Source organism: Camelus ferus, chromosome 20 (assembly GCF_009834535.1).
Source record: "Camelus ferus isolate YT-003-E chromosome 20, BCGSAC_Cfer_1.0, whole genome shotgun sequence".
NCBI classification, from domain to species: Eukaryota; Metazoa; Chordata; class Mammalia; order Artiodactyla; family Camelidae; genus Camelus; species Camelus ferus.
This window is the reverse complement of record NC_045715.1, coordinates 5,424,042-5,449,410: the sequence shown is the minus strand read 5'-3', so window position 1 is coordinate 5,449,410 and position 25,369 is coordinate 5,424,042. Positions and strand designations below refer to the sequence as shown.

The 25,369-nt window shown below is 42.7% G+C and overlaps 1 protein-coding gene and 1 long non-coding RNA gene across 2 annotated transcripts in view; one reads left to right on the top strand and one right to left on the bottom strand.

Annotated features, from left to right (window-relative positions):
- The window catches only part of LOC116658187, a 27,138-nt gene extending 5,102 nt beyond the window's left edge, over positions 1-22,036 (bottom strand). The window contains exons 1-4 of the long non-coding RNA XR_004313401.1: positions 21,833-22,036; positions 15,346-15,456; positions 12,919-13,084; positions 11,568-11,716 (exon numbers count right to left, since the gene is read on the bottom strand). This is a non-coding gene — a long non-coding RNA (uncharacterized LOC116658187). The remainder of the gene's footprint in view (positions 1-11,567; positions 11,717-12,918; positions 13,085-15,345; positions 15,457-21,832) is intronic.
- Positions 22,036-25,369, top strand: part of EEF1E1 (eukaryotic translation elongation factor 1 epsilon 1) — an 18,207-nt gene continuing 14,873 nt past the window's right edge. Inside the window, exon 1 of the mRNA XM_032462472.1 lies at positions 22,036-22,193. Coding sequence (XP_032318363.1) covers positions 22,107-22,193 — 87 coding nt within the window. The 5' untranslated portion in view covers positions 22,036-22,106. The remainder of the gene's footprint in view (positions 22,194-25,369) is intronic.

Below are 25,369 nucleotides of genomic sequence, written 5' to 3'. Positions count from 1 at the left end.
CGTCCGCTGAGGTGGCCTGCAGCTCACCTGCCCACACAGGCAGGGATGGGAAGGGTTAAGTGATAAACAGGGTGTTAGAGGAATTTGCCTCATCAGCATAGTAAAAAATATCTAACGTCGCAGACCTCCAGACTCCCAGGTTAAGCACTTCATTAGTTGATATCTCTGATGGTTAATTTCAAGCGTTGATCTGACTTGGTGCATCAGTCGAGTCATGGGGTGCTCAGATATTTGTTCAAACATTATTCTGGGTGTGTCTGTGAGGGGATTTCAGATGAGATTAACCTTTGGATTGGTAGGCTGAATAAAGCAAATTTACCTACCTATTGAGGGTGGGCCTCATCCAATCGGTTGAGGGCCTAAATAGAACAAAAAGGCTGACCCTCCTCTTGAGTCACAGGGAATTCTTCCTGCCTGACTGCCTTTGAACCAGGACATTGGCTTTTTCTCGCCTTCAGACTCAAACTGAAACATGGGCCACTGGGTCTCCTGGGTCTCCAGCCTGCCGACTGCAGATCTTAGGACTGATTCCTATAATCCCATGAGCCAATTCCTTATCACAAATCTCTTTCTCTACAGAAATGAAGCCCATTGGTTCTGTCTCTCTGAAGAACCAACAACATCCGTGGCATCTTTCAATTTCACACCATTCATAATTGCGTTTTTAAATCGCCAACTCTCTGCTCATGAGAAACTTTCACCCGGGCAAACATTGTAGAAACCCCAAGCCCAAAAGCATTTCAGAAATAGAACAGTCGCACGCCAGAGCTTTCGGACGATAGTTCTAAAGTTGATGCCACGTAAGTCTCACACGTAAAAGTTCTCTTGCTGTGTTACAATCAGCAGGCTGTCCTTCCCAGGCTGTTTAGTGTGAAGCTTCCACTTCCGAGAGAGGATTCACTCAATACTATATATAAAATAGATAAACAACAAGGATCTGCTGTATAACACAGGGAACTATATTCAATTTCTTGTAATAGCCTATAGTGGAAAAGAATATGAAAATTTTATGCATATATGTAGGTATAACTGAATTGCTTTGCTGTAGACCTGAAACAGTTGTAAATCAACTGTGCTTCAATTAAAAAGAAGAAAGGACATACTATCAATTCTTCACACCCCAGTGTGAAACCTGGTGGTGTGACCTCTAACGACCGAACAATTACGCAGTGCCCAGTGAGGGCACGGCCCCGCCTACAGAGAACAGGCAACAGGGACAAGAGAGCACACCCGGCTGAGTCCAGAAACCCAAGCACAGGCTCACCGACACCAACCAGCTTTGCGACTCTCCTTTAAGGATGTCAGTTTCCACTAAAACATCAGCACTGAACTAGATGGTATCCAAGCGGTAAGTCTATGTCCCCATAGACTTAAATTTGCGTAGTATTTTATACTTTTCAACACACTTTCATTCGCTCATCCAACATATATTATCTCATCTTTAGCCTGTGTGGTAGGTCAGGAAATACTATTCCTTGCTCCCATATCACAGATGGGAACGCTAAGGCTCAGTGAGAGTAAATTACTTCCAGCAGGTCCTGTCTCTCTGAAGGGGCTTAATATGTGGTTAGACTTCATGCAAAAAAAAAAGAAATGATTTTTTTTTTTTAAAGTAACAACTGTTTTGTAAGGTAGTACTATGGGAATTCAAAAGAACCAACTTGGGGCATCTTTAGTTGGAAACAATACTTCCCCACGGAGGGGCGACTTGCACCAGACCAGAATGCAAAAGCAGGTTTTAGTAAATGACGGTGATTCCCAAAAGCATCTGCAGCAAGGAAAACGGCGTGAGTGAACGTCTAGTGACCGTCATTCTCCTAGACCTGTACTTGGCACAGGACCTTGCTTTCAATCCTACTGGGAAACAAGTTGATTTCAGCAAGGCAAGAAGTAACTATTAAATGCTATTGCTGAACCATAAATAGGAGAAGTGCCCACCGAGTTCTAGAGTGAGCTGGTACTCAGGATAAATACAGATCAGGAGCAGAGAACACTTCCACTCACCCAGACCAAGTCAAATGCCGTGCCATGTATCCAGGGCCACTTTGATCACCAATGATGTGCCTATCCCAGGCTTCTCACTACTGTTTTCCAGGAATCAGCCAAAGAAAATAATCCTGCTTTCATAAAAATTACCAAGAGAATTTTAATAAAGGTGTTATTACAGCTGAAATACCCTATCAAGCAAGACATGTGTTTTCCTTTTCTAAAGTAATTCCTAAATAATGTCCCACCCCTTCCTGAATTCTCTGACAAATTAGAGGAAGAGGAGTAAAACCATCCTCTGAACCTTGCTCTGGGTGAAGGACATGGCATTTGTAGCTTTCCTTCGCTTCTCATATTTTTTTAAAAAATGTGTTATATATAAAAGCAAAGTTTCAATTATTTTTGCAATCCAAGCTCTTATCCATTCTTCACTCACAACTTAATATTCTATTTTAACATGTGTTTGAAACTTAGTTGCCTGCAATTGAATGACTTAGAGAGGCAGGACTGTGTACATGTAATTCCATTTTTACGGCGTTCCAGTGCGACCTCACATCCACACAAGTACCTAACGGCGGTGAAAACAGGGAGAGCGCTGGTGAAGATGATGTTGACCAAAGATGAGGACGATGATGGTGACAATGAAAATGATGACAAGGTTCACAGGGATTAATGGTACATTCTTCCTCTCCAGTAACTTCTCCACCAGAAGTCAGTCATTTTTCTATGATGTTCAAATTTCTTTCCTCCTCCGTGACACCAAGTTTCACTAAAAGGCTTTTGACCTGCTCTTCAGGAGGCTCTGGTGGGATGAAAGAAAACAAGAAGTTCTCCCTAACTCAGAAGAACTCCTGCTTTATCACAAGGAAGCTCGGCAGTGAAACATGTCAGGGGGGATAAAGGAGAAATCGCAGAAGAAAAATAAACCGTAACAAGCCTCCGATGACCTCCTCTGAGTATGAGGAGCATTCAAGTGGAACAGAAAAACAAACGCAAGAAAGTGAGGTTTTGCCAATAAATGTTTGAAACTTGAGCCTATCTAAGAAGACCCTGGAGGCAAGACGCCCTCCAATTACAGCGCTTGGTCTGGGAGGGCAGGGCTGGACCACCTCTTCCCATCAGCCGGGCAGGAGCTGATCAGCCACGACAGGCAGCTCTGAATAATTGCTCTAATCGCTCCAGTGAGTCTTCTTGTACCTTGTCCTAGGGAAGGAGTGATGCCTCAGCCAGCTTCAGAGGCCAGACGCCCCTAACCTGACATCTCTAGCAAAGATGCATTTATTTCAACGGAAGCATTATTTGATGTTGTTCATCTGAAGAGGATACGGGGGGAGAGTTCAATAGAGACCTCAAAGTTGGCCGGAGACAAGGGCCTCATTAGACGGCCCGGGAGCTTGTATTTGTAGGTTGACTTGATGTGATGACCAGTGCGTGGAGGATGATAATAGCAAGGGGGGCAAAAATATGTCACCCAGAACTGGGATGTGGACTTAGCTCTGCCAGAGAGTGGGAGCTAATGAGGGCGGTGTGTCTTCAAAACTTCTCATGTCAGCTGTAGAACACTCTGTCTCTAAATAGGAAACTGTCAGATCCACTTAAAGCCACGAGGGACGGGGGCTTCTTTCCAGCCTCTACCTTCTCATCAGAGATGTCAGCTCCCTTCAGCGGGATAAGGGGTGAGCCGCTTCACTGGAGTCCTGGTCTCTTGTGCACTTGTTTGTTTCACTACGAAATGAAACATAAATGATAAAACTCCTCAACCCTTGAGGAAATTGCGTGCCTATGGTTTTCCCTAATACTCAAGCATTTTTGCCTCACCACTCAGATCATTTTTACAGAAGCCAAAATAACTTACTCTGGGTCTGAGCAATGAATTACTCTAACTGTCCATCTACTGGCAGGGAATTCTCATGCATAAAAATCTCTGTAATGTGCCAGAGACCACAGGGGATCATAGAGGTTAATCTAAGTAATCTTTTAGTGCAATGGTATCACCCATCCATTTACCAAAGCGCAAACTTCTCTTTATTACGGAATTCAGCATCACTTATTAGAGGGAAATATTTCGGTCTCTGTGTCCCCACATGAACTCGAGCTCCAAGAAGGCTGGAGCCAGTCTGCTCACTGTGGTCCCCCTAGTGCCTACCCTCCTGCCTGGCAGTTAGTACGTGCTTAACAAATGTTGTGCGGCCAATTTTTCTTTCAAGCCCGAGTGAACTTTGGATAGCACAATGCCAAGCGATCATTTTAACTAAACTTGTGCTTCTGAGTTAATTTCATTTTATGTTGATACCATTCCTTCACTTTTTTTCCTTCTCTTTCCTTCTCTTCCTTTCTCCCTTCCTTTTTCCATCCTTCATTCATTCTGCTTCATTCATTATGACGCTAATGTAAGATCTTCCTTAAGGAGAGAGTTTGTCAGAAGAAAAAAGTGAAAGAGAAAGGACATTTATTGAGTGACTCCTGCACTTTTGTTGGGTGCTAATTTTTTTCACACATTATCTCATTCAGTGCTCACAGAAATGCTGAGCAGCAGCTAATATTATCTCAAAGTTGAAATTTCATAAACTTTTCCCCGTATCACACTGTAAGAAAAAAATAGGAAAGTTGCTAAATGAAATAAGGTAGGACATCTTCTAAAAAAGTCTCAGAGTCCCAGTGAATTTCTTTATTATTCAACTACCAGAACCAGGCAAAGTTTCTGTAACTCTCCTCTAAGGAAACTAAATTTTGGGCCAACCAAACCTCTTCACATCTGCCTTAAGCCTTACTGACTACATTAACGTGGACGCTCCTAGAGACTGCTACGTGAAAAAATGTTCTGGAAAATAGAAACACAGCTACCCAGCACCTCTGCCCTTCTTTCCAGGAAACATGAAAAGATTCTATTTGCTTTTACAGAGGAAAGAAGGGAAGAATGACGAAGGAGGGGGTGCAGCCCGTTTCAAATGAGTTAACATAGAAAGGACTTACGTAAGAGCATGACCCTGACACTTTGTTAATGCTGCTGTTGCAAGTGTCACGCTCAGTAGAAAAATGGATACTGTCTCAGTAGTGAAGAAGAACAAGTCATGTTCACAAGGACGCACGACAGTACCTCCAGGGTTCGAGCCCTAGAACTGGAGGGTCTTAAAGCACGTCCACTCCTGAAACCGTGCCTGAGTGCTCACGCCCCTGTCTTTGAAGTAAAAGGCTTTTGCTTTAGTCTCCCAGGCCCTCCTTGAGTCTCAGAAGGCTGGCTCCAAAGTTAATGACTAGGAAATGTGAAGATGTAAAAACGAAGAATAAAACACGAGAACGAGTATGTATGTGTGTGCATGACTGGGACATGGAGCTGTACGCCAGAAACTGACACATTGTGTCCAATTACCTTAACTTGGTCTCCGTCCCTGAATCCTTAGGCTGTGGGTGTGCAGTTTTAAGAAACTCTGTATCAAGAGGCTTTCAAAGTTAAGTTATTGAAAACAGAGTTAATGCAAAAATAATCAAATCGAGATGGGGCTTTCCTCTGCAGTATGGATGGCTTTAGTCTTTTACTACATCAAAATAAAGCAACATGAATTAAAATAATGTGCAGATGTTACACTTTTATTATAAAATTAAGGTACTTTGGGATCAACCAAAGTGTCCCTCTATACTCCTGAGGCCTGGGCCCCGGCTTCTGTGGGCTTGAGCAGACCCTGATCTCCCAGGCCCTGTGGTCTCCAGGGAGCCTCCCTGGACACCAGGATTCCTCTATGATTTCGTGGTTCTGAGGAAGAGAAGTGCAGGCCGTCCGTGCGTCTATACCACACTACTCAACAAGGCACAAGGCAGCTAAGGAAACGGGGGAACGTATTTCAAAGAAATCAGCACCCCAGACCAGTCCATTTCAATGTAGACCAGTGAGAGGGCGGAAGGGATATCGTGGGCTGAACTGAGACCCCTCCATACAGTACGTTGATGTCCCAACCCCCAGTGCCTCGGATCGGGACTGCGTTTGGAAACAGGGTCTTTAAAGGTGATTAAACTAACACGAGGCCCTCAGGGTGGGTCCTAATCCAATCTGACTAGCGCCCTCATAAGAAAAGGAAATTTAGACATGAAGGCCGAAACCAAGGATGCACACTTGCGCAGAGCAATGGCCGTGTGAGGACACAGGAGAGGACGGCTGTCTATACACGGAAGGGGAGAAGCCTCAGAAGGAACCAATCCTGCCGACACCTTCCAACAGCCTGATCTTGAACTTCCAGCCTCTAGAACCATGAGAAAATAAACTTCTGTCGCTCAAGCCCAGTCTGATATCTCGTTACAGCAGCCCCAGCAGATGTGCAGGCAGCACACAGTCAGTGACCCCGAGTTAGCAGGACTCTGAACACAACTTTAAACCCGGGCAGGTGTAGCTGATCCCCTGTGGCCTCTGAGAGCCTGTGCGTGACAGCAAGTGGTGGCATAAATGCCTTCTCCCTACAGAGAGATCCCAAACTCGCCTTGGTTCTGACTCTCAACCTTCCCCCTCACCACCCCTCCAGGATTTGCTGAAACTCTGTGACCCAGGGACTGATCGGAAACCCCGAGTCCAGCTGGGACTCTGCAACGGCCCAGACAGAACAAGAGTAGGCACCGAGAAGGATCCAGGAAACAAGCAGTCTAGAAAATACACCCCCCAGATAGTCAGCCCTTTATAGACAGTTCTAAGTCAGCTGTACCTAAGAAAACGGAGGTGAAGGCTTCTGGCGCCGGAAAAAGAAACTGACAGACATAAGCCTGACACTCACCATTTGCGAAGCACAGATAATAGATTCATTATCTTGCACCCCCACCCCCGACTCCTTAACAGTATGGGTTTGATTGTCCTCTTGCCTACAGGTAATTCTCCATCAAAATTAGATCTGTCAGCTGTTCTCAATTTTATAAACTACACAGGCAGCGGGAGAGAGGAGGTCGGGTGGAGGCTGGCGCTGGGTGGGCGGGAGGTGATCTTTCCTAAGGCGGCAAGGACGCCCATCCAGAGTTTCTGTGAACCAAGGCCTTGGAAATATGCCTGCATTCATGGTCCCATAGTGACATCAGGTGGTCAGCTCCCAAACAACAGCCTAGCGAGGGAGGAACCAGCTCCAGAAAACGTTTAAACATGACTCCAGCCAAGAATCACAGTATAAATGTATTTTTCCAGCACTTGCACATTTGCTAGATTTTCAAAGGGTCTTTGATAATGATTCTTCCAAATATGTCATTGTAATAGCTAGTGGTAAGTACCAATTTAGAAGTAAGCTTTTAGAACTGGAGATTTAAAACCTTTCAGTGGCAACAAATACGATTAATAAGGCCAAATAAAGTACCCGAATTTTATAGATCACGAATGGATTTTAATCTTCAAATGCAAGGTGGAAACTAAGCGCAGCGCGAGGTGGATTTGCAGACAGTCTCCTTTTGGAGAGTCACAGCCATGCCAAGGCCCAGCGTGAGAGCAACGACTCGGGATGTGGCCGCAAGAAGAGACAGTCAAGTCGGTCTCAGTTAGACCTCTTCTATTGGGTTACCAGAGGTCTTTTGGTAGGAACTTTAGCATGATGCTGCTAGTTCCTTAACCCTGTGGTTTGCATTTTTTTTTTTCTTTAAACAATCCAGAAGACTCTGTGATTGGAGCAGAATGAGAAGTTGGGGGTGGAGGTGGGGGTGGGAAAATGGCTCTGAGCACCTTGCCTCTAACTCACAGCGGGGAGCAGAGGGGAGGTGAGGAAATATTCTTGGGATCCACAGAGCACAGTTTGAAAGCAACCTAATAGTGTTCTGAAGGGGAGAAATCAGATAACCAAGAATTAAATGAGCTAACCCAGGCACTCGGGAAGGGATTTCCTTCTTAATTCAAGTAAACTCCTTTCAAAGGTAAAGGAAATACATTGGTCAAGAAAGACCAAGAAGATTGATTAAAACTGAAGAAGGCTTAAGCATTTAGACAGCGGAGTTAGATACTGGATATTGGAATGTATTCTCATAAAAACACAGCCAATTTTTCAGTAATTCAAGTTGGTTTTCTTCTGCGCGGAGAAGCTGTTACTCGTGACTACAGCCTACAGTGGCAAAGACTTCTCGCTCACCGTCCAGATCGGCAGCAGGTCAGCAGTTGCGCTGTGTGTCTTGCTTGTTCAGATGGGGTCACAGTCATCTCGTGGTCAAGTAAACGGCTAAGACCAAACCATTCCATGGCTCCGGAAGCTTCTGCTCACACTTTATTGACCAACATAAGCCAAACATCCACGCCTGACATTCGTGGGATGAGGAAGAATAAACCTCCTCGAGGGAGACACTACAAGCCACGCGGCTACAGCCAGGGGTGTGTGATGCTCTTAGAGAGAAGACAAAAACAATTCAGAGCAACAGCACAATCCGTCACTCCACTCAACTCCCAGTGACTGGCACGATATCCTGTACAAAGTAGGTGCTCAGTAAATGCTTTGAATTAGGATGCGAATGACTTAATGCTGACGGTGACTTCATACTAAATATAGATCAGTTCATCTTTTCTGGTACAGAGTGTTATTCCTCGGAACATTACATGGTAACGTCCCCTTTTCTACGTCAAATATCCTGTTAGGAATGCAGTCTCACAAATACAATCTTGAGCAAAAAGAAGCCAGATGCCAAAATATACTAAAAGTGAATGGATAAAGAAACTGCTGTATCCATCCGGCGGCCCACTGTCATTCAAAAGACACTGCCGTTGATACACACAGCAGCATGGATGAGTTTCAAAATCATTATGGGGAGTGAAAGACCAAAGAGAAGTACATTCTGTATGATTCCATTTACATAAAATTCTAGAAAATGCAAACTAATCTGTGATGGCAGAAAGTGGTGGCCTGGGGAGAGTGGGAGAGAGGACAAAGGAACTTTGGGGGCAGTGGATATGTTCATTATCTTGATTGTGGGGATGGTGTCATGGGTGTATTCATATGTCAAAACCCATCAAATTGTACACTCCAAATATACAGATTTATTGTACATCAACTGTGCCTCAATAAAACTTTGAAAATGCTTTTCAAAGAGTGCTTACCACAGGATTATATTTACATGACACTCAACAGCAGGCAAGACTAGTCCATGGTGGCTACACTGGGGCTAGGTCCTGGCTGGAGGGATTACAAAAGGATGCGGTGACATCACCCTTGAGCCGGATGCGAGTTACACAGGTGTGTCTGTTGGTGAAACTTCCTTGCGCTGGATGTTTCTGACAGGTGCACTTTTCTGTAGGCAAGTTACACTGCAATAGCTTTTAAATGTGCTGCAATTTTTTAAATACCAACCATCTTAAAAATATTAAAGAAAGCCATCCTTCTACATAATGTATGACAGAAAAATAATCATTGTGTGATCACCTTCCTTGATCACCTAGTTATGAAATTCGAGGGCTATGAGTGGATTTTTTTCCTCCAGGTCCCCATGACTGAGGACAGAGCACACAGACTCATAGGCTGTAGACACTGGGAGTCAGCAGTCACCAGGATGATGGGGGCATGCATGGACACACCGACCAGGGTGCCAGTGCCTGTCCCCAGAAATGTGTCAATGCTGAGCTTCTGCTCTCGTTTGTGTCTCTAACTTTAATTACTGTTATCTGCACCCCCTTCTTATGCAGGGACACAGGGAGATGCCACATATACACACCAATGGTGTACCTGCACCCAAAACAACACAAAACGCAAGCAAGCTATGTCAAACTCCCACCAGCGGGATAATGCTACCGCAGACAGCTGAGCCAGGAGCAGAAACGAACATTCCTAGACGTTTTTATGAACCCATCATTTTCACCATTTGATATATTTTAAACAGAAAACCTTATTCCCACTGATTGATTACATTAATGAATACATACAATGTACAGTCAATGGTTTGATGGTTGAAAGGACTTAAATTTCCCTTGCCAAGAGTGGTCGTAAATAAAAATAAATAGAAGGTCTGTCATTTTCAACAACCCTCCCCCCAAATAAAAGATAAAATCAGTCTGAGCTTCAAATGACTCTGATCTTGGTGTTCCTTTTATAAACGACGACCTGGTCCCCACAAATACTCCTATGGAGTAAAAAAACAAATTACAGTGTCTCAAAGTGTGCACTGAAGTAATTTTAAAAGGAAATTTTTCAAAATGCCATTGATCTCTTGTGAAAACTACGACTCTCTTCTCATGCATAAAACTTGAAGATTCCCCACTAGGCTCCATCTGATAAAAGAAAAATGAAAATAACCATAACCACTGATGATCATCATTTAAAATGTGAAAAAGACAAAAAGAAAGAATTGAAAATCCAATTTCACACCAAATAGACCCTACTGACCAGGTGCTGTGCTACGGGTGACATAGATAAATGAAAGCCCGATGTTGGTACCCGGAAGTGGGGAGCTGCCCTGACAGAATCCTAGAACTTAGGTCAGCTGTCAGGATCAAGGGGCTGGTGGAAGCCCCGAGGGCCTTTGAGAGACCGTCAGCAGAACCCTGACCATGGCTGCAAGGAGGCTGTTGGTAAGAATTCAAAGGAAAAGTGGAATGGAAGCTAGAGGAAAGGCGATCCCTGTGATGCTGGAGCAGAAAATTTAGTCACACTGTCACCGTGGGAACGTGGAAATAGAAAACGTACGTCTGAAAGGGATAATCTGGCTCAGGAGGCTTCCAAGCGGGGTCCTGAAGACGCTGCCTGCCTCTATTTGCCGTTATAGAAAACGTGAGTAGAGAAATGAACTCAATAAACTCAACAACTGCTGGATATAAAGGAACCGGGACTTTCTAGGTTCAAAAATAAAACTCTTCCCATGCCCAGCCTTTCCAGGTAGCCAACAGTGCTAAAATTAAGAAATACCTTCTGGACAAAGATCAAATCCAAGGCATGTCAGGAAAACATAGTCTAATGATAAAGCCAAGGATGTGATTGTAAAACCTTTTGCTAAGATCTCAGAAGACAGCATCCATTTCTAACAGAAAAAAAAAAAAAAAAAAAAAAAAACCGAAGCAAAACAAAACAAACCAGCCTAAGGATCTAAAAGCAGTTTGTCCCTCGGCTTCCTTACAGGGAAGCTAAGCAGCAGAAGGTTTACTCAAGAAATCTCACTTGTTTCTTTTAAGCTAATGGAATGGATTAAAAATCAATTCACACACACAAAAAGCACCCTGTATTCTTTAAGGAATGGTGTTAGCTTAAGCCGAGAGGATGGACACGGCAACCGGAAACGGCGCCGTGGTTAGAAAACAGACTGAGAGAGTACTCAAACAGGGGCTGCACACTATGGAAAAGGAAGGCTGTTTCAGAAGGTGGAGCCAAGAGCTGCAGTGAGGCCTCCCCAGGCACTAGGCCTGAGCCCAGATCGTGGAACGGGCAACATGTGCCCAACTGGACGTCACAATTGTTACAAACCTGTGACTGCTGCGTGTCTTCACCTGTTTTGAACGGAAATGCCTATAATGGTTACTCCATGCCTACCCCATCATTGGATGTTGAATAAGGAGGCCCAGGTAATTTATTGCTGAAGTTCCCAAGTCTTTCAGTTAAAAGGAACAGTTTTCAAGGAGTCATTCCAGAGGAACAGTGTTCAAAAATCCTCACCCTCACCTGGACCAGATTTAAATGATGGGATGCTGGACACTGACTAGAAGGCTGATGTCATCATGGCATGAGGCTTTAGGCAAGTGATTTTTCCTTCTGTTCATCTTCCTACTTGGAATATGGATGCAATAGAGCCAGGTCACAAATTTAATTGCCTGCGAGGATCAGGTAAGAAAGAGAAATAGGCCATTTGCGAGATGATAAACAGTCACTACTTCCCTGCCTTGGTTTTAGGTAATACTCGCGAGAGGGTGAGGTCTGTGTTGGAACCATAGAGAGGATGCCCTCCCTCCACAGGCAGCAGGAGCTACTTAACTCCAGACACCTGTCCCCAAGCAGGGAAGACTGTTGAGTGTTGCCAGATTTTCCTATTCCTCAAGGAAAGCCAGAAATCTGGGGGTTTAGGTAAAATATCTTGATTTTAAATCTTGGGAACTAATTCAAGTTTTTGAAACAGTATAGATCAACACCATGCTAGATAAACAAACACATCTGTAAACTGAGGCAGATTCACTGACTGCAAATTTGTGATTTTTGTTTCAACTGCACAGCATAATCCAGGATGAAAGTTTTTTTTTTTTATTGAAGTATAGTCAGTTTACAATGTTGTGTCAATTTCTGGTGTACAGCATGATGTTTCAGTCATACATGGATATACATATATTTCTTTTCATATTCTTTTTCAGTATAGGTTACTACAAGATATTGAATATAGTTCCCCCTGCTATACAGAAGAAACTTGTTTATCTATTTTATATATAGTAGCTAGTATCTGCAAATCTCAAACTCCCAATTTATCCATCACAACACCCTCTCCTCACTTGGCACCATAAGATAGTTTTCTATATGTGTGACTCTCTTCCTGTTTTGTAAATAAGTTCATGTGTGTCATTTTTTTTAGATTCTACATATAAGTGATATCACATGGTATTTTTCTTTCTTTTTCTGACTTACTTCAGTTAGTATGAAGTCCATGCATGTTGCTGCATTCTTTTTATGGCTGGTAGTATTCCACTGTGTATGTGTATATGTGTATGTGTGTGTGTGGGTGGGTGGGTGTGTGTGTGTACCACATTGTCTTTATCTGTTGTCTTCTGTTGATGGACATTTAGGTCGCTTCCATGTCTTGGCTGTTGTACATAGCACTGCTATGAACATTGGAGTGCATGTATATTTTCGAACTGGAGTTTTCTCCAGATATATGCCCAGGAGTGGGATTGCTGGATCACAAGGTAAGTCTATTTTTAGTTTTTTAATGAATCTCCATACTGTTTTCCATAATGGCTGCACCAAACTACGTTAGGATGAAAGTTTGACCTTAGGAAATGGATGTGTATTTGCCTTAATGATGACTCACTGAACAAAATGGAGAATAAACAGGTATAGCGGCCATGCTGGTGAGTCTTGGACTTGGAACCTTTATATCGTCCTTTCATCCACGGAATTAGCTGTGTAAGGCCAACAGGTACTGTCCTCCTGCAGCCCTTCCCCCTGGAATGGTGCTCTGGACTCCAAGAAATACACTGGTTGGAAAAGAGGAACCAAAGTCAGTGATGGGGTTTTCTGGAAGGTCAATGGACAGCCACATTCATGGAAATTAAAAAAAAAAAAAAGTGGGGGGAGCACCTTTGAGAAACTGTATAAACGTATGGGCAGGAGAAATGAGATCAGGATCTGGGAACATACATGAAAGTATCTGGGCATCCTCTTTGGGCAGGTTCTAACTTCTGGGTTAGGGACCAGTTCTTGAACTAAATAGACAGTCAATTTTGGGACATCACTTCCAGGTTTTTCCTTTTGTAATTCCCTGCAGCTGCCTTGACCCTTCAGGTGATGTGTAAGAAAGCAAAGGAAGAGGACAGAAACACATGTGGGGCCCGCCCATCCTTCCTCCTTCCACAGGAGGGAGCCATACTGATTAAGGAATTGTATCCAGCAGAGAAATGAATAGTTGTCCACACCAAAGTTGGGAGAAGAGACAGAGGGCCAGCAGCGTAGAGAACAGCTCCGGAGAGGCACAAACCAAAATATTCTCTTTCAATTTATACAGAGAAAATGGCTCTTCAAGCTTATGTTGCCCATAAAATGAAATCGTGGGGACTTCAGACGTCCAATCCAGCAGTTTCTAAGTTCATTTTTCTCAGTAGCACCTCTCTTCTAAAGAAATTTTCTAAGTGTTGAAACTGGGTGATCAGTAACAGGGATTTATTATATTATTCTACTTGTGTGTTTGAAATATTCCATAATAACTATTTTTAAAGATTGCATTGAAATTTCATATATGAAACAAACTGAATGCATGCAATTTAAACTGTGCCAAATCATTCTGTCAATATTCTACATTCTTGCTTAGAATCATTTCCAAGGAGTTCTTGGCAGATGATCTGTCATTGCTTAAATACTTGTGATGACAAGGAGCACACTGATTTTGAGGTAGTCAGAGCTGGATGGCTCTGCTTGTGAGAAAATAATGTTGAAATTGAGCCAAAATATGACCCCTTAAACTTCCAGTGAGAATCACACAATTCTTCCACCAAGAAAGTATCTTTATCCTTTTTGTTTTATTCAGTGCAGTTTCAAAGAATCCCAAATAACTGGCAAAGTTTGGTATTCAGTACCACACTAATAGATGCTACAAAATCTGCTAGAGAGATGCTAAGGGCTATGTTTCCATCTTCTGGGTTAGGAAAGATGTGAACAAAATATTTAAGGAAAATTAAGATACCTACAGGCAAAACCTGACAAAGTGTTGCACAATGTGCTACATAATAGATTGAGATTTTTTTTAATATCGTGGCACTCCATATCTTCACCTACCTGTCAGCTCCACATCATTTGTTATTAATTTAACACCAGAAAGGCTGGAGAGAGCTTCAAGCTAGTGAGAGCACACAAATCAGGAGCAAAGACAGCAAAACCTCCTTGGAGATTCTTGTTCACTGACTCTAAGGGAATTTGAAAAAATGCCCCTTGATTTGGAGGATGCTTGATACGAAATCAAACAAAATAGAGAAACACGAGTTTCAGTTGCCTAATTTAAACCAGAGACTGGGGATAAGATACGGGCAGCCAGGTCATCTGTGGAATTTCCAAGTGGGGCTGAGGGAGTAATTCCTCTCTTTGCGAATTTCTAGAGCATCTCCTTCCTTAATTGCAGGGACTCATTCCCAGGATCAGCTGATTCGAGGTCAGGGACATCTATGTGCACGTCAACAGGATAAGTTGAAGGAAAGCGTGTCTGGTCTGCAGACTGCTTTTTATAGCAGTGCTCCCTCACTAAGAGCCTGGTCTGCCTGAAGAACTGTATAAAACATGCTCGTCCTGTGTTAACCAAAGTCCAGTCTCAGGTGAGTAATCTTCATCCTGATACATGTCCAAATGCTGTCAAAAGCATGTTGAAGCAAAATGACACTTTAGTGTTAAGTACATGAAAAAGACATGCCTCTACCAAATTTCCTAGTCGAATCTTATCTACTTAGGGCAGTATGCATCTATACCCACATTTGAAAGCCAAAGATAAAACCTAACAGGTGGCACTGGCCGTCAAGGACAGCAACTGACTGGAAGCTCACCAAACTTGTCTCCTCTTCTTCCGGGAGCAGTCAGGATGCTTGCAGGAAACAGAATCCAACTTTGGTGATTCAAGACACTTTAATGAAAGGACTATTTACGGAGGTGTGGAAAGGATTGAGAAAATCAAAACAGGATGTTGAGGCACCCAGGAAGGAGCAAGAAACTATTACAGCCCCTGTGTTACCAACGACTCTCATATAACACAGCCTACCTTCTGATCTTCCCACAAATGCGAAATGGATTCCCTCTCAATCAGCAGGTCCCTGTTCATTGCAGGAGCAGGAAGATCACCTTGTCGTGGGGCTTGAACCCATTCTGTTGCCTGATGTAAAGGAGAAGGAAGAGTCAAGGATGGCACTCAGACTTCTGACTTGGGCAAATGCTTGAATGTCATTCAGTGAGATGGGGACTGGGAGGGAAGGGGCAGATCTGGGAAAAGGGCATAAGAGACAACATCAAACATGAGTTTGATGCAGACATGTTGAGTATGAGTTGACTAAGAGAATTAAGAATAAAGACTTCTTAAAATTTATTTATTGAAGTATAGTTGACTTACAATGTTGTGTTAATTTCAGGTGTACAGAAATGTGATTCAATTATATATACATTCATAAATCTATTCTTTTTCAGATTCTTTTCCATTATAGGTTATTACAAGATATTGAATACAGTTCCCTGTGTCATACAGAAGAAACTTGTTGTTTATCTATTCTATACAAAGTAGTGTGTATCTGTTAATCTCAAACTCCCAATTTAACCCCACCTCTCTTCCCCTTTCGTACCCATAAATTTGTCTTCGATGTCTGAGTCTGTTTCTGTTTTGCAAATAAGTTCATTTGTATCATTTTTTTTTAGATTCCACATATAACTGATACCATATGATATTTGTCTTTCTCTGACTTACTTAACTTACTCTGATCATCTCTAGGTCCATCCATGTTGCTGCAAATGGCATTATTTTGTTCTTTTTTATGGCTGGTAGTATTCCATATTCCATTGTATAAATATATCAAAGCTTCTTTATCTAGTCATCTGTCGATGGACATTCAGGTTGTTTCCATGTCTTGGCTACTGTAAATAGTGCACTGTAAACATTGAGGTGCATGTATCTTTTCAAATTAGAGTTTTCTCAGTATATATGCCCAGGAGTGGAATGGCTGGGTCATAAGGTAAGTCCATTTTCAATTCTTTTAGGAACCTCCATACTGCTCTCCACAGTGGCTGCACCAATTTCTATTCCCACCAGCAGAGCAGGAGGGCTCCCCTGGCATAAAGCCTTCTTAACACCACTGACAAGACCCCTTCCAATCCAGCACATCTGCTTGCCCACCCTCACCTCTCCCCACTCACCTGGAGCAGATCCTGCGAAGAATAGTGTTCTCAATTTACAGCCTTTGTGCCTGCCATCCCCGCCCCCACCCCAGACCTCTCCAACACCACTCCATCTCACCTCTCACCTGCCCAATGCCTTTTCCTCCTTCAAGTCTCAGCTCAGGACCTTGACCTCCGGGAAACCTGCCCCTACCTCCCCCAGTTCCAGAGTAAGCGCCCTCTGTGGGTTCTTGTCCTCTCTATGCCCTGCTCTTTGCCTTCTGCACGATTCTACTTGTCTGTTTTCGAGCATCTTCCCTCAGGGCACCCCACACCTGAGGGACCATTCGTCAGTGTGTTCCTAGTGCTTAATCAGTACCTGGTGCACAGTAACGGCCTCACAAAAATGCGGGGGAAATGCAGGTCACACCTGTGTACAAGAGGCCTCCAAGACAAAGAAGCCGAGGCACTCGGTGCCCCTGTATCGCCTTGTTCACCATGTGGCTGATGTCGCTGGAACACAGGTTTAAAACCCCAACACATTCCAAAGTAGAAAGTTCTCCTAAAACCGAACATTTTCTGATAGGCACTGCCGAGAGCAATCTGATACAGTAACGGTTTCTGGCATCTGCAGCTCATTTTAACCGATGCCAATATGACATACAGAAAGCTGTCAGGCTCGCTCCAGAGAAGAAAGTCAGCCAGTTCACGTCCCATTTGATGAATTAATTTCTCTTGACATTTAATTTGTATCCTCAGGTACTGTGGACTTAAAACTTGATGATGATAACAGCAGATTAGAGATGGGTTCCACTGGACAAAATCAAATCATCGAGTTATTTTCATTAGGAGCAAGGCGGTCTTCAAGCGGATATTTCCAAGTCAAATATGCAGATCATCCAAAAATACACTTATTGATGATTTTAAGTAAAGTACAACCTTTCTCCTTCTTCTGCCTAATGCTGAGTGAAGCGTGGAGCAGGCAGCAGCTCACCATAGAAACACAGAAAGGAGACAAGAGGAATTTAGAACCTTGTGGGCTTCAGAACCAGGAAGCTGACTCGAAATTCCAGATCCTCCATCTGTTCAAGTGGAGGGGGATCTCAAGGCTGGCTGCACGTTAAAATCACCGGGGAATATTTTTTTTAATACCAATGCCTGTGCCCACCCTCAGACAAAATAAATCAGAATCTCCAGGAGTGTGGTATGATATCTGCATCTTCTAAAACTTCCAGGTGATTCATTTGCAGATCTAATAGCCATGTGAATCTGGGCAAGTTAATTTTATATCCCGGGCGTATAAAACGGACTGTCGTAGACATCTGTCACTGTTGTGGCTGACCTTCGATGTTTTTCATGTTTAACAGTTTTTGTCGTTGTTGTTGTTGTTAAAATTAGGCTTGAAAAAAAGATTCATACAATGTAATTGATTGCTATGTCCTTAAAACTCTTTCAAAATGTATCAGTTCCACCTCCCCTCTGCCTTTTCTTTTTTCTTTACAAGTCATTTATTGAAACAATCAGATTGTTTCTCCTACAGTTTCCTTTGGTCTAGAATTTGCTGATGGCATCTCCATGGTGGCACTTAACATGTTCCCCCTTCCTGCTATCATTTCTTGTGATCTGGTTGTTAAACCTTCACCAGACTTCAGACTCAACTGGCAAGACCACTTCCTAGCTCTCCCTCAGTTCATTCTGTCTCTTTGAGTCTGTTTGTGTGATGTGAAGTTATTGACCATTGTTGCCTCGACCCATTATTTCACTGGGGGATGCAAAACAATGATATTCTATTGTTTTATCTTCATTCATAACTGGAACACTTCTATAAAGGGAAACTTTCCCCTCTTCCTATTGGTTTTCCTGAGATACAGCATCTGTAGGATAATCAAGAAAAAAAATGTAACTGTGTTTCCTTTATTTATCACTTTTTGAAATGATGAATTGGTTCTCTAGAATCCTCCAATGACCAGAGGATTGTGTTGATTTTGTTCTTCTTTTCTTGTTTTTTACTGTCATTATGACCTCATAGATTTATTTATTTATTTTATTTATTTATTTGCAGGAGGAGGTAACTAGGTTCACTTATTTATTTATTTTTGATGGAGGTCCTGGGGATTGAATCCAGGACCTCATGCATGATAGGCATGCACTCTATCACTGAGCTGTACCCTCCCCCCAGCCATAGATTTAAACATCTTTAAAGTGTTTCAAACCATTGCAATTATTCTTACTGAAACTCAAGTGGTCCTATCCTGTCCTTTGATGATCCTCGTTACTCTTTAATAACGTCTTTGCTTTCTGCTATGACAGGATGATCCAGACTCATCTTCTACATGTCCTGTTCCAGATCTGGAGTCAGCCAGTTCTCCAAAGGACCCTCATTCATTTTTGGGGGGAACAGTATCTGAAACCTGAATCTGGCTACTAGGGGTGCTCAGTGTGATAGAGTGTCCTTGTTTCTAAGCCTTTTAAGCGAACAGAGCTAGATAGTAAATACTTTTTATTTTCTTTAAGATAAAATCATGAGTTCACACTGATAGTTCAACTTAGATTCAGAACTTAAGGGTCTTATTTAACCTCATCTACCTACGTCTGCTTCTCTCTTCTGCTGTAGCAAAACCCCTAGTTTCCAGCAACACCACATAACTAATCCTTTGCTTTGTGCCGTGTGTTCATGCCTTAGTTAGTACACAGGACATAGTACGCATGACTTAGAATAGCAGTACCAACACCGCAATGCCAGTATGCTGACTGAACCCCCCTCAAAATACATTTTTTTCATGAATTTTTCTCCTTAGAGAATATCTCACTAAGCACGTACAATTAAATTATTATACTGTATAGCACAGGGAAATATATACAAGATCTTGTGGTAGCTCACAGTGAAAAAGAACGTGACAATGAATATATGTATGTTCATGTGTAACTGAAAAATTGTGCTGTACACTGGAATTTGACACAACATTGTAAAATGATTATAACTCAATAAAAAAAGTTTAAAAATTATTATTTTATAAAGTCACCCTAAAAAGTTCCACACTGTGATCATGTCACCAACTTGATGGATGTTTTATTTTAATTCCATTTTTTTAGGGAGATCTTTTTTAATTGAAGATTTTTGTAATTACATAAAAATACACATCTGGTTCCAAAGTCAAATCTCTAAGGAAAGGCACAGTCATAAAAGGCTAGTTTCCATTCCTGTCCTCTCCCCACCACCTCCCCCTCAGAGGTAGTCATTTTTATTTTAATTTTATTAATTAAAACTTTTTTTGGTTTATAATTTCACTTTTTAAATAAAATCAAAAATATGTGTATGTTTTTACCTCCCCCAACTTTATTAAATGAATGGCAGCACGCCATAAACGCCTTCTCTGCCTTGCTTTTTTCACTTAAAGATACAGTGTCCTGGAGCTCATTCTCTACTACTACACAGAGATGCTCCTCTCCAGTTTTTCTTTTTATCATTAGCAGGATAGCATTCAATACCCTGGTACAGATTTTAGGGGGAGGGGATAGTATTTCATGGATTTATATTCATTAAATATATATTCAGTTGCCTTTGTCTGGACACTGAATGTCAAAGCTTCAAGCGCTTCCTGGAATCTTCAGCGCACAAAGTCAGGGAGCAGAGGCAATAAGCTTTACATGCAGGACTGGCTATGTAAGTCTTAGGGCCCCGTGCAAAAAGAAAATGCAGGGCCCATTTTTAAAAACGATTAAGGATTTCAAGATGGAGACAACAGAGTATTAAACCAAGTTCGAGGCCCTTCTAAGCACACCGAGGAAAGCAGCCCTGCCTACGTGTACTTCTGACCTTCTTTCTCATCTGCTGGTATTAAGCCTAGAGAATATGACAGAAACAGCCAGACCCCTCTCCCTACGGCCACCCCCAAAGTCTGTTCAAACAAGCAAGCACTTTACTTATACACCGCAGTCGGCCACAACAAAAGGCCCTTCCACCCAACAACACAAAATCGCATTAGTAGCACAGTTACATCACAAAACTACAATTACAAAATTACATTAGTGGTACAAAAATGCATGTTCACTTTAAGGCAAAAGTATCAAAATATTGAAAACCTAGATGCCAATACCAAAAGGAACCAGAGAGAATATCTAATCCCAGTCCCTGTACTACTCCTGGGGAAGCTGAGACCCAGGGAGGTTAACTGACTGCCTAGCGTGACACAGCTAGTTAGTGCTAATTAGAAACCAGAATCTTTGGCTCCTGAAACCCAGTTTAAATTTGCCTCTTTTTATGTGGCACCACCTGCTTTCCTTTTTGTCACAGAAGCATACAGTGCTCAACTAATTTTATTCCCTAGTTAGGCACATCCACAACAAAAGGAGGAATACCAGGCAAGAAGAGGAAATCCAAGCTTAAAAACCTTCAGGACTTGAATGGAAGAAAGAAATTTATAACAACTTTAAAACAAACTTTCTTTTTAATTACAAAAGCTATCTGTAATATTTCATATCAAAGTGCATACATTAAAAAGTGATATTCCACCCATTTAGCCAAACTTATTCCCCCCAAGTTGTCACTTTTATCATTTGGGTTCATATCCTTTCAGACACTTTATACTGGAATTCAAATTAAATCTTAGTTTAGGCCATTTAGATCAAGCTTTATTTTAAATATACCACCCACTGGAACTAGGTAACTGTAAAAATGTTTTTAAATGTTTTATTACAAGCAAAGCATGTACTTAAACACTGAAAATAGTTGAGTGAGTTCTCTCAAAGGACTGGTCTTTTTAGAAGTAGTAAAATATTCATTTCTCTGTATTAGGAAAATAAACAAATAATTAATGCACAATAATCCACTTACACTGGAATTTCCTTTGGATTTTGTTCATGTTGATTTGTCCAAATTTTCTTTTCCTTACATTTATTTCTGCCACCAGAATTAACTTGTTCAGCATTTTAGGGTAGGGAGGGTGTCGCACAGTGACAGCATTCCACACCAAACCTCTTAATTTCTGACTGAGTGATGAACTACCGTGTATTCCTTTTCCATTTCTCTCAGACTGATATACACTTTGTTTATTCATTCTTCAATGTGGAAATTTTCTTTTTCAGAAATCTTTTGGAAATATGCAAGGTTCAACAGGTACTACCACTTTCTACTTTGAAGATGTAAGAATATAACAATTTAGGGGTAAAATGTTATGTGCATTGTTTACTTATATACCAAAATCCACGTAAATTGTATCACTATCACTATATATATACATAAATTATACATAAATATACATAATAGACATAAATATATATACATAAATTATATTGCTATTATATCTTTGTAGTATTGCCAATAAAAATAAAACTAGTAATGGCTGGTTTTCCTGAGCTATACAAATTACTTGATAGTATCAACATACCCAGTGCTATTTGAATAATCTTTCAATTTATGCTTCTTCTGCGACCCCTGGCCTTAGCGCTGAGGTTTGCCAGTCCCTCTCCACCTGTCGCACACGCCTCCTTCGGCCCCGCCCCCTCGTCTGGCCCCCGCCTCCTGCGCACAGGCGCGCCTTCCACGCCCCCTCCGTCCAGCCAATAGCCAGTGACGTTTGTGGGAGCGGGACGTCCCTCTCAGCCAGTGCGGGAGATCCTTGCTGAGCCGATCCCGCCCCTGCCAGGAGCCCGGGCCGGAAGATGGCGGCGGCCGCTGAGCTGACGCTTCTGGAGAAGTCTCTGGGGCTGAGTAAAGGGAACAAATACAGCGCCCAGGGCGAACGCCAGGTGAGAGGCTGAGGCGGCGCGGCGCGGAGCGGGCGGGGGACTGGGGCGCGGCCTGCTGGGCCAGGTAAGACCCGGCCGCCAGCGGGGGCCGCCCGTCCCCTCCCCACGTGCCTGCGCCTCTGGGTCTCCTCCTGCGGCCCTGGCTCCGTGAGGGAGAGGGCGGCCTGCTCCGGGCGGGCTCGGCCTGGACTTTTCCTCCCGCGACGCTGTCATCCTCCCATTCCCGGAAGGCGAGGGGGTCCTCAGAGAGCCCGGGGGTGGGCGAGGGTGGAGGCCGCGCGTGTGCGCTCAGTGACAGCAGCTACTGTAACCGCTCCTTTCACTCCGAATCACGCGACTGCGGCGCAGGGCGAACAGGTTCCAGGTGACCGCACTAGACCCGGGGTGCAGCGGCGGTCGCGGCCGACATGCCCCTCCCCTCGGGAAGCTCGGTCGTGAGCTGGGGGGACGAGCATTGCAGCTGTTCTCCTGACAGTGCTGGGAAGTGCCGCGTTGAAGCGCAGACGGCTGGCAGAACTCGGTGGGCTTTGGCCCAATCCGGGAGGTTCAGCTTCTCAAGGTCAGTGTGCAACGTGAAGAGAACGAGGGGGAGAAAGTCACCCGACGTGAGACTGACTGGTGAGGTGTAAGGACTCAGATTTCTAAGGGCATTGAGGGGCGTTTGTGTTTTATAAAGGTGGTTATTTGCCGTGGAGGGAGTGTGTTAGAGGAAATGACTGGAGGACAACAACTGTGATATATGTTTTTTGTCTCTTCGAGATTCTTTTCTAAATGACATTTGTTTTTGTTCTTACTTTTTTCTGTTCTTAATTTGGTCCATGTTAAAATCTTGTTTCCAAAGCAGTCGTGTTGTAGATTTCCCACGAAAATTAAACTGAGGTCTTGGAAAGGATCCATGATTTGCCTAAGACCAACCCACTGATTGGTGCAGAGAGAACCTTCCTTTTGCTTCTTCCTCTGGCCTCCTGCTGATCCTCCCCTTCTGCAGCTACCTCCTGGTTTGGTTTCTAGTTTTTAGGGTACGTTGTCAACACGAGTCTTGCCTTCACGGAGCTTTTTATCCAGTATGAAAAATAGTCATTGGCAACTCATTTTAAGCAGAACAGAAAGTTTACTAAGTGGAGGAAAGCGTTGTTGAGGAGTGTGGAAGAGAAAGTTAATTCTGACTATAAAAATGGGTTTGTAAACTTCATGAAAAGCTGGTGTTTAAAGTGCGTCAGACCAGTAAATGGTGAAAGATTTAGTGATTCGAGGCAGCAAGTATAACATGATGAATGATGCAATCCAGAGTAAGCTCAGAATTATAGTACGAGGCCCATTTGTGAGGGCTGTGGAGTTCAGAGTGTGGTTTCTTATTTTAATTAAAACTTTTTTTTAAGCACAGGACCACTATTGATAGTTTTCTGTGTATGTGTTTGGGGAAAGGGACGAGGGTATGTGATAAGATTCATTCATTTTTGGGAAGACAGCTGACAGCAGTAAGCCAGCAATAAGGCAGTCTCTGCAGCTTTATCTTTTTTATTTTTAGGGGTTTTTTTTGGGGGGGGGGGTACTTAGGTTTATTTATTTACTTTTAATGCATGTGCTGGGGATTGAACCCAGGACCCCGTGCATGCCAAGCACACATTTTACCACTGAGCTATACCCTCCCCCCTGCAACATTATCAATAATTAAAATTTGAAAACAGTCTGGAAATACAGCTCTAGGAGAATGGTTTATTAAACGATGGTACATCAGCACACTGGAATATTATTTATGGAGCCACTGAATGCGGTAACGTTGAAGACCATGGAACCTTAAGATGAATGTGAAAATAGTTTGTGTCCCATGATTGTAGCTGCAGGTTTTCATAGTTAGACTGCGCAAGGGACGAGAATGGACTTTCCAGCCAGTTGTATTACATTTAAACCCTGACTCTGCCGTTACAGACCTGGCAACCTTGGTCCTTTACCTGTAAACTGAAGATGAGATTACTTCCTGTCTTAGAAGACACAGTGATTAGATGAGAAAGTAACTGGGAATGTTTTTGAGTTAGTGTGATAGAGTTGTGGATAATTTATTTTTACAAATAATTCTCTTTAGAATTGTCATTTTCCCCCCACACTCAGCAATTGTGAGTTCTCTTTCTGTATCTCTTTTTTTTTTTTTTTTTTTTTGTACAGTATAAGATGCATTCAGAAAAGCACACAAACCTCAAAGAGTTAACTTCCATAAAGTGCACACACCCAGGTGACCACACAGTCAACGAACAGAACGTTGGCAGCACTCCCAGCGAGTTCCATGTTGTTTTCTTTTAACGCATTTTGTTAATGCATTAGATACATGTAACTTTAGATATAATGGTTTCAGTTTTAGACTAGAAACCAAGCTAGGAAGCAGTGGCAGAAGAGGGAGGAATCAGCCGGAGGCCAGAGGAAAAGCAGTGTGAAGGCAAAAGTGCCAGGTCAGGAAGCTGAGTAGTGAATGGAAACCAGCCGGTGAGGAAGTGGAAAGCTGAGAAGACTTTGAGTTCCCTCCTTTGACTGTCAGGAATCTGTGTCCATAAGCTGTTATGTATACTTCACGTGGTCTTGTTGACCTCCGTGTGTGTGCGCAAGGGCCCTGCGCGGTGCAAATCACTGTCCAAGTTCAGGATGCCATTTCACGGCTGGAAAGAGCAGCCGTCTTCCCTAGGAAATACTCTTTTGGTTTCCTTAGCTGGTTGAGACTGTGTACTTGTTATTTATCATTGGTCAGTCTCCCCCTTGGTGATACTTTCCATTTTCTTTCAAGTTTCTGAAAATGCTTCACTTAGTTGTGCATCCAAAACAATTAAATTAATTAGCAATTTATTACCATCTGATCTTTTTGTATTGCTGTTCTAAGAGGGGAAACATAAAAAATACAATTATTTTTCAGGTGACTACCTGAAGCCCAGACTTTATTACTAGACTTTTGTTATCAGTGACCTCACTCTAAATGACTCCAAAATTGGTGGACATGCAGTCCATGGCAACAAGGTCACCAGCACAGCCCACACCTAGTTGATGAGATTGCTAATTATATTAGATCACATATCACTTAAACCAGCCTAGATCTCATTTGGTGGTTCTAACTATATCAACACGAATTCAGTGTTCAGGTAATTGTTTCTTATTTTTGTTAATACAGAAGTCGGGTTCATTTAAGTATGCTC